Below are 12,249 nucleotides of genomic sequence, written 5' to 3' on the forward strand. Positions count from 1 at the left end.
AGTGCGAGGGCCGCGCCAGCCCTCCCGAGGGGCAGCCATGGCAGCGCTGCCCGTGCCCACTTACCAGCCTCCTCTAAGGCCAAGGGGGAGAGGCTGCTGTTTTCACCATTCGGTGCCCCTGATCAAGGGATAAAAAGGATGAACTGTAGGAGTAAAAACTACTCCTGTGGGGCTAAGGGGAAACAAAAACAAATGTTTTATTCATACTGGCCTTTTCGTTTAGCCCATGTGTATGTAAATATACGTGTACATATCATTACCTTTCCTCCTCTCAGATAGAAATCTACCTCCCTTTCAAGTAAGTGCTGCAAACAATAGCAGATATGGCATTTACAGGACTTTTACTGGGAAGGCAGGGGAGGAAAAAGGTAAGCAATATTTACCTTCTGTGTTTTTATTCTTCTCGGGAACACACAAACACGCACGCACACCCACTGAAAGAACCAAACTCTAATCGTTGTTAGATGTGTTAAGATGTCAAATAATGAAGTGTAATCATCAACCAAAATTTTTCAAGGATCAAGCAGCCTACGACGAACAGATTCACTATGCTGTTTGCTATGAGGAACTTTAAAAAGTGGAAAATGACAAAAATATTAAGTTCAACATAGAATTAAATCCTGAAACCTCACTGCCATGATTGCAGCTCTGCTCCGTGCTTGACGGGAGGGCGGCTGACACGGATGCCGCCTGGGATCCCCTCTGGGACCGTGTCTGAGGTGGGGGGCCTCCCTCTGGGTTCTCGCCACTGGGTGGTATCGTCACCCAACTCCACACCTCCGTGGCCACTTGGTAGGGCAGCTGTGGGGAATGCCGGGAGCCCTGTGAGGCACCTACCCAGCATGCCTGCGCACCACTGCAGCCCGAGGTCTTAAGCTATTCAGCAAGAACCCTCGGAAGGAAGTGACTCACCTTGCGAGCAGGGGCAGGCCACCTCCCCCGAGAGGGAATTCCCACCCCACCCCACTCCCTGTGTGGACTCGCATCATGCAACATGGACTTCCACGCCAGTGAATGAGCCCTCACTCTGGAACTTAAAAAATCCTTTTGTTACCCAAACATTCGGTTCTTGTCAACATAACTTCCTGAATAAAGATCCTCCCTAGTAGTGGGAACAAGAGGATCAAGCTTCATTCACATCTAGATAAATGTAAATGCCTGTGCTCAGCACAGGAGTCAGCTGACTGGCTGGGGCTCAAATTATAGTGCTGCTAATAAGTGCCAACCGTCCACTGTCACAGCTGGAGCCGCCCTGGCACTGACAGCTGGGCCAGGCTCATTGACAGGCTCTTCACGCAGCCATTCAGCTACTGTAGGCGGCTGCAGATGCCTGTTTTTTAGCAACAAACTGGTTCACTGCAGATGTGAATTTTGGTTGGATTTCACTGCTACAGAGTCAATCAATAACACTGAAAGCTACAAGGGATAGGACAGGGCCTAGAAAGGGTAGAAAAAGATGTGTAGGGAAGAGAGATGAGAGACATAGGAAAAGAAAGCAAGAAAGAGACAGGGAAACAAAGACGTGACACTGGGAACAGACGAGTGTTTGCACAGCCACACTCACCCTCTTAGCCTCACTAAGGGACACCAAACCAGGTGTCCTTCACAGTTCTGTGGACTAAAGTCTCATGGCCTGACAGGTCTCCCTTCTTGAGCACTTACTTCCTGAATATTCTCAAACCTCCACCTTGTGGCCCTGGCTACCATTCTGGAAAGTTCTACTTACAAACCTCTGAATTTATGGAACAGATCTATGGTTCTGGGAAGGTACAGAAGGACTCAACAGGGAATAAATATTCCAGGAGCATCGCTTTGAAATCTCCTTTTATCTAACACTCAGCAGTCCCACACCAAACATCCAATTCATTCCTAAAAGCAGCATGCTGAAAACAAACTGATGAATCCTTTATCTGAAAACACACAGGGTGCTAAGGGCCTGGACAAAAGCATTCCATCATATCAATGAGACAAAGACTCTCTCTCCATTTCATCAAAGATACAGGATCTCATTCTCTTCAGGGATTTTGGAGGAATGAGTCCAGGCATTCAAGCCCCCGTCTAGATAATGCATTAATATAAACGCCTCATCTCAGAATGACAAGTTCCTGGAAATCTAACCGGAGTTTAGATTACTGGCAAAGATGCCGCAATGAGGAAGCAGATGCCCTTAGTCTCATGTGGGCCAGAATCAGTTTGTGGCTCATTTCTTAAACATTAGCAACCTTCAAGGATGAACGGTTTGTTTAGCCACCTAGTTGAAAAGAAACATCATAAAGATAATTTGTGTAAGTCTAAAGGTCAAAGCGTATGTTCTAAAAACACTGACATCTTTGAGGTTACATTCTGAATGCACATACTGATTTGCTTTGGTACTAAGCCCAAAAGAATACTGTCAATTCTGTTTAGGAGACGGTGTCTTGCTGACTGACATACTTTTGAAATGCTCCAGAGAAAACCCTTCCTCGTGGAGTATCAGTGCCACCTAGCGGTGACTCTCCATAGCGCTTAATAAGAATGGACCAGGCTGGTCCTAATGGTAAGCTCTCCTGGGTGCAGGTTCCCAAGAGACAGTTTTCACTTTATTTTCCATGGTGGGCCAACCTCTGCAGACCTCACCCCAGTGGCAGAGAGCGCGTCTCTAAGGCGAAGGCGCATGCTATCACCTGCAGGGGTGGGTCAAGTTCTGCTGAAGGACACTGTAATTGATAACGCCTGCCTTCTGATGCACTTTCTTTACTGGAAAACATTACCAAGGGACGTGAAAAGATGTGCATAAATGGAAATACCTACTTTGAGGTTAGCAGGACTCACCACTTTAAAGATAATAATTTCCCCAAACTCACCTATGCATCTGAAGAGATCCTAAATCAAATGCTAGCAACATTTCCTAACTCGGTCACCTACTTCCTAAATGCTCCACCGCAGGCCTGCTGTATTCCCAGCTGCGTTCCCTGTCCCGGGGCTCCCTCCTTTCAATGCTTCTTTCTCCTGACTCCCCAAATTTTCCTCTAGCTTAGCTCTCACCTCATGTTCCCGACTCTAGCACTTTGCAAGTAATTCCCGAGCACCTACCACGTGCCAGGCATTAGCAAAACATGCACATACTCAATCTCCCCATCCTCAAAACTCCGCCTTCCCAAAACAGAATTAACCTTCTCTCCTGGAATCTCTTTCTCTTCTATTTTCAATTGTGTGTGAATAGCATCATCACCCACTTAGTGGCCTAAACCAGAGAAGTGAGTCATCTGGACTTCTCCCTACCCCCACAGTCAGAATATCTTCTTCTAATCCTATCTCGCCATTATCTTTCAAATCTGCTCCTTTTCCCCATACTCATAGTCTCCATACTCATAGTCATGATCTGTATTGGTCCGGACGTGTTAAGTCATGCCGGTGGGAATAAATTCAAACTCCGGTAGCTCAAGAGAGAGACTTATTTCTACATGTCCATCTTGGCAGAAGGAAAAGAGACAACAAACCATTAGATCTCTCTCTATTGTGTTTAAAAAAACCAAACAAGTGAAATCCTATTAACAAATCTTACAGTGTACAGTACAGTATCGCTAACTGCGTGTGCGCTGTTGCATAGCAGGCCTCTAGAACGTGTGCATCTTGCGGGACTGAAATTTTATACCCACCGCACGGCAGCTTCCTATTCCCCGCCCCCCGCCTCTGGAGCCACCATTCTACTTTCCACTTCTGCAAGGGACTACACCTCCAGTAGGTGGAATCCTACAGTATTTGTCCTTTTGTGATGGGCTTGTCTCACTAGTATAATATTTTCAAGGTTTGCTCATGTTGTAGCATGACAGGATTTCTTTGTTTTTTGGAGAGAGAGCTCCTGTGCGCTTGAGGAGCAGAGGGAGGGAGGGAGGGAGGGAGGGAATCTTGAGAAGGCTCCACACTCAGTGGGGAGCCCGATGTAGAGCCCCACGAGGCTTGATCTCACAACTCTGAGATCATGACCTCAGCCGAAATCAAGAGCTGGATGCTCAACTGACTGAGCCACCCAGGCACCCCAGGACTTCTTTTTTCTAAAAAACCTGAATAACATTCCATTGTATGGATAGATATCTCCTTTAGCCATTCATCCATGGATGGACATTTAGGTCGTTTCCGTATCTTGGCTACCGTGAACAATAATGCAATAAACAGGAGTACAAATATCTCTTCAAGATCCTGTTTCCAATTTTTTAGGACAAATACTCAGCAGTAGGATTCCTAGATTATATGGTAGCTTTATTTTTAATTTTGTAAAGACTTTATTAAGTAATCTCCACACATGAGGCTCAAACTTACTACCCCATGATTAAGAGTCACATGCTTCATCAACTGAGCAAGCCAGGCGCCCTTATTTTTAATTTTCTGAGGACACCCCATGCTGTTTTCCACAGGGATGTACTGTTTTACACGCCCATTAACAACGGACAATGGTTTACATTTCTGCACATCTTTATCAACACTTGTCATTTTCTTTTTCCTTTTTGTGAGAAAAGGAAACACATCCCAGTAGATGTGAAGTGATCTCACTGGGGTTTTGATTTGCATTTCCCTGATGATTAGTTATGTTGAGCACCTTTTCATACACCTGTTGGCCATCTGTACGTCTTCTTTGAAAAACTGTCTATTCGAGTCCTTTGTTCATGTTTAAAAAAATTTTTAACGTTTATTTTTGAGAGAGAGATAGAGACAAAGCAGGAGTGGGGGAAGGAGAGAGAGAGAGGGAGAGAGAGAGAGAGAGGGGGAGACACAGAATCCAAAGCAGACTCCAGGCTCTGAGCTGTCAGCACAGAGCCTGAAGCGGGGCTGGAACTCACAAACCACGAGATCATGACCTGAGCTGAAGTTGGGCCCTTAGCCGACTGAGCCACCGAGGCGCCCCCTGGCCATTATTTTTTCAAATAAGCTTTCTGTCTTTTTCTCCCTTCTCCTTCTGAAACTCTTATAAGATATACACTGTTTCACTTGATGGTGTCCCTCGCATTTGTCTCTTAAGCTTTCCTTGTTCATTTTTTTTTCTTTTTGCTCTTCTAAGTAATTTCAAATGACTTGTCTTTGAGTTCACTAATTCTTTCTTCTGTTTAGTCAAATTGGATACTGAATCCCTGTAGTGAAATTGTCCGTCAGTTACTATACTCTTCAGCTCCAAATTTTGTTGGGATTCTTCTCTATATTTTCTCTTTGTTGATAACTCTCATTTTGTTCACATATCATTTTCCTGAGCTCGTTTAACAGCTTTATGATCATTTTGAATTCTTTGTCATGTAATTCTCATACCTCCCTTTCTACAGGGTCCTTTCTGGAGGATCTACTTTGTCCCTCTGGTTGGACCATGTTTTTCTTGTGCCTTGTTACTCTGTGGTAGGATCTACACATTTTAAGCAACACTCACCTCTCCCAGTCTTTACACATTGGCTTTGTGCAGGGAAAGACCTTCACCAATCAGCCTAGCTAGAGATTCTGGGAGCTGTTACTGCGGATATGTCTTCTCTGGAATTAAGCGTGAATTCCCAATTTGAGAGGTTTCGCAGTTTCCTTATTCATGAGCCTGCAATTTCTTTCTCCCTCTGGTGTCTGTCTATGGTACTGCAGGTTCTCTGGAGCTGGTGTAAACTGTCCAGCTCCTTCTCGTTCTCCACGGCTCCTGGGCATCTAGAGTACGGTGGGTCTCATCAATGCTGAGCTCGGCAAGAAAGAAACTAGTCCCTTAAAAAACCTCTTCCCCAAGAAGCTAGAAACTGGGTACATGCTCCACTCTTCCTTTCCCTGAGGGAGAAGCTGCCAAGCTGTATCAGCCTCTGCCTCCATCTGTGTGAACTGTGGGTCCTCTCGGGTGGTAGCCAGCCTCTTGGCTCTCCTGTGTTCTCAGAGGCATCCAGGCATCTAGAGCATGCAGGATCCCGTCAGTGCTCTGAGTCCGGCGAGACAACAACCAGTCCTGTAGACAGTACTCCCAAAAGCCAGAAGACTGGACACACGTTCCAACTCTTTCCCTCTTCCCGGGGAGAAGCCAGAAGTTGGGAGTTTTTCTCTAGTTCTTTCCACACTAAGTTGAGGGGAAGGGCAAAGGTACAGCAGCATATGCTAGTTTAAAATACTGCCTCTGGGGGCGCCTGGGTGGTTTATCCGGTAGAGCATGTAATTCTTGATCTACGGGTCGTGACTTCAAGCCCTATGTTGGGCACAGAGCTACTTAAATTAAAAAAAATAAAATTAGGGTGCTTGGGTGGCTCAGCTGATGAAGCATCCAACTTCGGCTCAGGTCACGATCTCATGGCTTGTGAGTTCGGACTCTGTGCTGACAGCCCGAAGCCTCCTTAGAATTCTGTGTCTCCCTCCCTCTCTGTCCCTCCCCTGTTCATGCCCTGTCTCTCTCTCTCTCTCAAAAACAAAACACTGGAAAACTTAAAAAGTAAATAAATAAATAAATAAAATGTAGTAAGTAAATAAAACGTTGCCTCTGTTCGCAGCAGCCTCCAACCTGGTGCCCCTTCCTGTCAGTGCTTAGATTCAGGAAAGACAGAAGCCAGCCCCTTGGGTAGCTGCCCAAGAAGTCTGGATGCCAGATATATGCTCCAGTCTTTCCTTTCCCCCCTCCAGGGGGGAAGCTAGGATTTAGGGGTTTCCTGGATGTGCAGGTGGGAGTGGCTCTGGCAACAGAGTTCCACGAGTGTTCCCATAGGCTTTAATACAGCTGGCTTTGCACTGTTTGGAATGAGAGAACCTCTTAACTGGTTTCTAAATTTCTCCCAAAGGGAACTGGTCTGTGTACTGCTGATCAGCGTTTCGGCGGGGGGGGGGGGGGGGGGGGGGGTCTGAGGCTGCTGACTGTGCCATCTTCTTGACATTACCCCAAATCACGTTTTGACCACTTTTCCTGCAAGTGACTGACTTCATCCAGACTGACATTTCATTGACCAAAAGAAGTTACATGACCACCTCCAAGTTCAACAGGGCACGTATATCCCTTCCACAGAAAGGAAGCGGAATATTTGATGTTTCTGCATCAGATCCTTTAAGAGCAGGCTTCATGCCTAGTGTGGAGTCCAACATGGGGCTTGAACTCATGACCCTGAGATTGAGACTTGAGCTGAGATCGGGAGCCGGAAGCTTAACTGACTGAGCCACCCAGACCCCCCTCCGCTTCAGATCTTAAAAGCCACTGGGAGACTTTCACTCACATCTCAGGTTGGATGTTCTCAAGACACTCACAGGACACTGTCAGAACCATGAGTGTAACTGTCTTTGGAGAATAATGGCTGTACCTTCAGTCTTCCAAATTGTGTACGAACAGTTTTACTGGCAGGGTCTAATTTGGAATTCTATCAGGAAGTGCAGTCCCAGCTCCACCTTAGGCAATTCATGGAGACTCCGCAGTTGGTGGCAGTGATGTGCATCTTTCACCTGGACTACACAACAGCCAGAGAGACCTCCCTGTTGCCTGTCCCTTTGTCCCCCCTCTCTTACTGGCGCTCCAGGCCTGCATGGCCTGACCCCACCTAGTCTGTAAGCCTTCGGTGTGCTACTGTTCCTCAGACCTAGAATATTCCAACATCTTCACTTCCCCCCACACCCCTACCTTTCCTTCCCTTGGCTACTGGGGCCTCCCCAGGCATTCTGGCGCTGGGTGCATGGGAAGCACACAGGGCAGACAGGTACTACGCTTAGTTCCACAAGCCGGAGACTATCGGGACAAGTGTTATAGCAACAGCCTGCAGTGGGGATAAATTATTACACGGACACATCAGTTCTAAGAACGCATTCAGATTTTACACAGAAACGTGAATGCTGAAAACAAAGGGAATAAAGTTTCGTCCATTAGTTTAGTTTCTTCCTCCTTTTCCAATGACTCCTTTCATTTCTCCCCTCTCCCATAAGGCAGAGATATTATAATGTTCAACTCTTGTCATGCTATTTTCTTTTTGAAAGTAGGCTCCATGCCCAGTGCAGAGCCCAATGCAGAGCCCAGTGCAGGGCCTGAACTCACAACCCTGAGAAAAAGACCTGGGTGGACGCTTATCTGAGCCACCCAGGTGCCCCTCTGGTCGTGCTATTTTAGAAAAATGGTTTAAAAATACTTGTCTAGGTTGCTGCCCATATTTATCAAAAGCTCTAAGTGGTTTGTAAACAGTTAACACATTTAAATTTTTATTTTATTTTTAAAAATTTTAATGTTCATTTATTATCGAGAGACAGAACATGAGCGTGGAGGGGCACAGAAGAGGAGGAGACACAAAATCTGAAGCAGGCTCCAGGGTTTGAACTGTTAGCACGGAGCCCAACGTGGGGCTCGAACCCACAAACTGCGAGATCATGACCTGAGCCGAAGCCGGATGTTTAACCGACTGAACCGCCACCCAGGCGCCCCAATAGTTGACACATTTTAAAACACTCTTAGTTAACAGAGGAGCCTAGTTAAAAAGAAGAAACATTTTCTGCCACGAGGTGCTTAGATGGCTTTGGTCTCACCCGACACAATCAGTTCTCCTGAGAACAGTGAATAATCAGATGTGACAGAGAGGATGCCACGATGCCCAGTCCTTTAATCAAAGAAGTGTCACTTGAACTTCGAAAACCACAGGGAGGGAGGGGGAGAGAGAGGGAGGGGGAGAGAGAGGGAGAAGGAGAGAGAGAATGTGTGTGTGTACACGCATGTGTGTGCACACAGGGGAAGTATTTGAGCACAGCAGGGTAGTGAAAAGAGCAATCAAGAAAAATGCTGGCCCAGCAGAAGAAACTAGAAACCCTTCACGTTTGGCGTGAAGCTATCTGCCCTCCTAGGAAAAGGTATAAAACAGGGGTCCAGAGCTTTGTGACAGGAGTTCCACACGTGGCCCGTTTCTCTGTAACCAAGTCAAGCATGATTCACAAGTGGTGATCTTCATTTGCTTTCATGAAAAGCAGAGCACACAAGTCCTGCTCACGGGTCAGCATGCAACCAGCCGCTATCTGGGCCATTAGTGTTGTCCACAATACCATAATTCAAATATGAATACGGAAAAACATGTGCCTCCCTACCTTTCGGCAGCGAGGATTGGGACAGCTGAACCTCTTCACGTCGCTGTCCAACAGGGCTGGAAAGCTACAGGAGGGGCACCTACGATCAACACGGCAGAAGGAATATTGCTCAGAATATGGAAGCCTGACTTGGCTCCCTGTGACCGTTCCCACGAAGATGGGGTTTTCAGCTGGACAGCCGTATCCCCTGACTTTTAATTAAAACACGGACCGAGACTCTCCATCATGCTGGCTCTTATCAGGAAATGCAGGTGCCACTCTGAGTCCTGCCTCAGTGTAAACCACTCCGTAAACACAGACCTTCTACCTTTGTGAGAACGCCTCACACCTATGTCATCTCTCCCCCAGCCCCCCAACCCAATGTGTAATGACGGTCCTATAAAGCGAGTGATGAGAGGTGCCAAGGAATGTGGTTACAAACATGAAAGGCAGATTTTCCCTTCGTAAAATTATTGCTACTGCTCAGGAGAAAACGCCAGAAGACCTGGAAGATCCAGCTTTGTTACAGAAGTTTCATCGTCTATGACAGTGGTTAGGCAGTCTTCCTAACGGGGACTGAGATCACAGATGACAAGCCCCAACTCAGAGGACTCACCTGACAAGCTCATCGGCGTAAGCAGCGGCCACTTCTTCTTCCGCTTTCCGCTCATAGTACTTATACAGGACGGTCTGGGGAAGCACCTTCTCCAGTTCGCTGGCTGGGAATGAACACGTGCAACTGCCCTCCATGCAGCTGAGCTCTGACTAGAATTGTGAGGTCAGGAGACAAAGAAAGAAAAGAAAACTCAACCAAGTTTTCAGAAACACAAAATCCCCAATGGTTCAATGTATTCCTCAACGGGAAGCAAATAAATAGTGGATAAGAAAGAGATCACGCTCAAAATAAGGAAAGCATGAATAAACCCTACAAAGTCCATCTCTGGTGGCACCAGAGGGCCCGTCACGGTCCAAACCACAGGGCCATGGAGAGTGACGAGGAAGGACACGGCACGGTGTCTGAAAAGGAGGGATTTGTGAGAAGCGAACGGATTCCCTCCACAGGCCCTGAAAAGGTTGGAGGTTGAGACCACATGGGAGGCGGAGGTGAGTGGTACAAGGGACTGACGAGAGTACAGAGTAGAGCTCTTCCAGGAGAAAGGACAATGGCCTCCGGGAGAGCTGCACCCGAGGGCCCTGGACGCTGTCTTCAAAGCTACCAGCAGCTCACCGAGTCCTTCCCACATCACGCCATGTCCTCTCCTGCTCTCGCATCCATTTTTAAGGACTCCTGTGACTACACTGGGCCCGCCTGGATAACGCAGGATAGTCTCCCATTTCAAGGCCACCAGACTAGCAACCTTAGTTCCCCTGTGCCACGGAGGTAACATTCCACAGGCTCTGGGATGAGGACATGGACGTCTCTGGGGAGGCCATCATTCTGCCTGCCACACCGCTCTGCCCCCGTTACTCAGTTCTTGACTCAAGTACAAGCAACTTTAGAATAACTGAGGCTGAGTGGTTTGATTATTGGTTAGGCATTCACAAAAAGCGATTTTGGGTTTTAGGTATTTATTAAGACAAAACTCCTTCCCACACCGTGTTATGCTAACGTCAAGAGACACCAACTCTGGACAGAGAAATATGATCTTGTACAGTTATTCGTTTTTTTCCAAGCCTCCTTACCTGTTTTTAAGTAACCTCTATAACCGATGTGGGGCTCAAACTCACGAGCCCAAGATCTAGAGTCACATATTCATCAGACTGAACCAGCCAGGTGCCCAACAGTTACTCATTTTAATGCAACTATCAAATTCTTCAAAAATTTTATTAAAAAAACCCCCAACAACACACTCTCATATATTCACATAGCTGCAAAGACCTCTGAGTTCAGGCTTTTTATTATGAAAATGAAGATGAGTGAAGGAGGTGCTCCTGGAGCAGGCACAGGGGGACGCCGGGCACGGAGAGTGACGCCACTCGCTTACGACACCATCGCTGCAAGCAGGGACCGCCTAGGCATCCCACACACGCCAGCCTGTCTCACCCCCCAAAGGGCCATTCCACGAGGCATGTGCGCTGGTCTGTAAGTGTGTCGCATCCTCTGTGAGCACCTCGCGCGCGTGGACACGTCCCATGTTCTCACCTTCCCAGATCCGAAGACGGCCTCTTGGGCGTATCTGATGAGACACTCTTTGCAGAACAAGTGCGCGTCCGCACACTGCGTCAGCTCCTCAAACGGAAACTCCCCGTAGCAGCAGCGGCACTCGATCAGCTGGCCGTCCTGCGGGCCGTCAGAGACACGCGTGAGACGCCCCGTGCGGAAGCAGACGGGCAGCTATGGGCCACGGTCCCCCATCCCCAAACGCGTTCTGAGGTAAAAAGCAACCTTCAGACGCCATCAAACAACGATGAGCTGTTCTTTCCTCCCTAAGTCTAGCCCGAGATGCTAATACAAATAGTAATCTATAACTGGAGACAGGGAGAACCGTCATGGGTTTTTATTCTTTGGAGGCATCCTTTGTACAAAGTTACCGTATCAGGAATCCCATGCTGCCAGTAGAGCGAGCACACCTATTCTCCGACGCTGACATGATTACACGAATCAGGGGCAAGTGGCATGAAGGATGTTATTGCGAAAAGCTTCAAAAAGTAGGTTTGGCTCTCTTGTAAGAAGGCAGGAGTGTGAGGGGCTGCATCTGAGCCCCAGCTCTATGTGCAGCGGCCCCTGAAACTAGCTAGTGCAGCAACCTCCGGCACCGTGAGGACCGTGAACTTGCTCCTCTCGCTAATGGTAGAGATCGAGCCAGTCACCAGTCCGTTCCCTCCGTGCTAGAAAAGGCCGCTACATGAGGACAGCAGAGAGCGTACAAGTCACCTGGTCCTCAGGTCAGACACGGCGCTTCCTTCTAACCCTTTGGCACCAGAACTAAATTTGCCTCTAAGAGCCTAACGGATTCCAGGCAATGTTTTTCAAGACGAACAATTCTGTCATTCTCTCTGCTTCAATTCTGACCCAGTCTGGGATCAAGAATGCCAACCATGGTTCAAGTATCTGACTGCAAGCTGGTTGAACCACAAAGTCAGTACATCAACAGGTTATACAGGAACCAAAATCTGCCACTGGGAAATGTCGTAAAGAAAACAGGTCACGTAAATACCCAGAAAAAATGAATTCGTGGGATTTCAAACTACCTTTTGATACTGTTCTTCATTCATCTGCAGGGCGAGCAGAAAGTCTTCATGCTGGGGAAC

At 47.5% G+C, this 12,249-nt stretch overlaps 1 protein-coding gene across 2 annotated transcripts in view; it reads right to left on the reverse strand.

Moving 5' to 3' along the window:
* RNF216 (ring finger protein 216) overlaps positions 1-12,249 on the reverse strand; it is a 144,979-nt gene that overhangs the window by 79,851 nt on the left and 52,879 nt on the right. For both annotated transcript variants that reach the window (XM_078439896.2, XM_078439897.2), the window contains exons 10-13: positions 12,190-12,240; positions 11,141-11,278; positions 9,614-9,762; positions 9,019-9,097 (exon numbers count right to left, since the gene is read on the reverse strand). In XM_078439896.2, coding sequence (XP_078296022.1) covers positions 9,019-9,097; positions 9,614-9,762; positions 11,141-11,278; positions 12,190-12,240 — 417 coding nt within the window. The remainder of the gene's footprint in view (positions 1-9,018; positions 9,098-9,613; positions 9,763-11,140; positions 11,279-12,189; positions 12,241-12,249) is intronic.

This window comes from Panthera onca, chromosome E3, assembly GCF_046562875.1.
Source record: "Panthera onca isolate mPanOnc1 chromosome E3, mPanOnc1 haplotype 2, whole genome shotgun sequence".
NCBI classification, from domain to species: Eukaryota; Metazoa; Chordata; class Mammalia; order Carnivora; family Felidae; genus Panthera; species Panthera onca.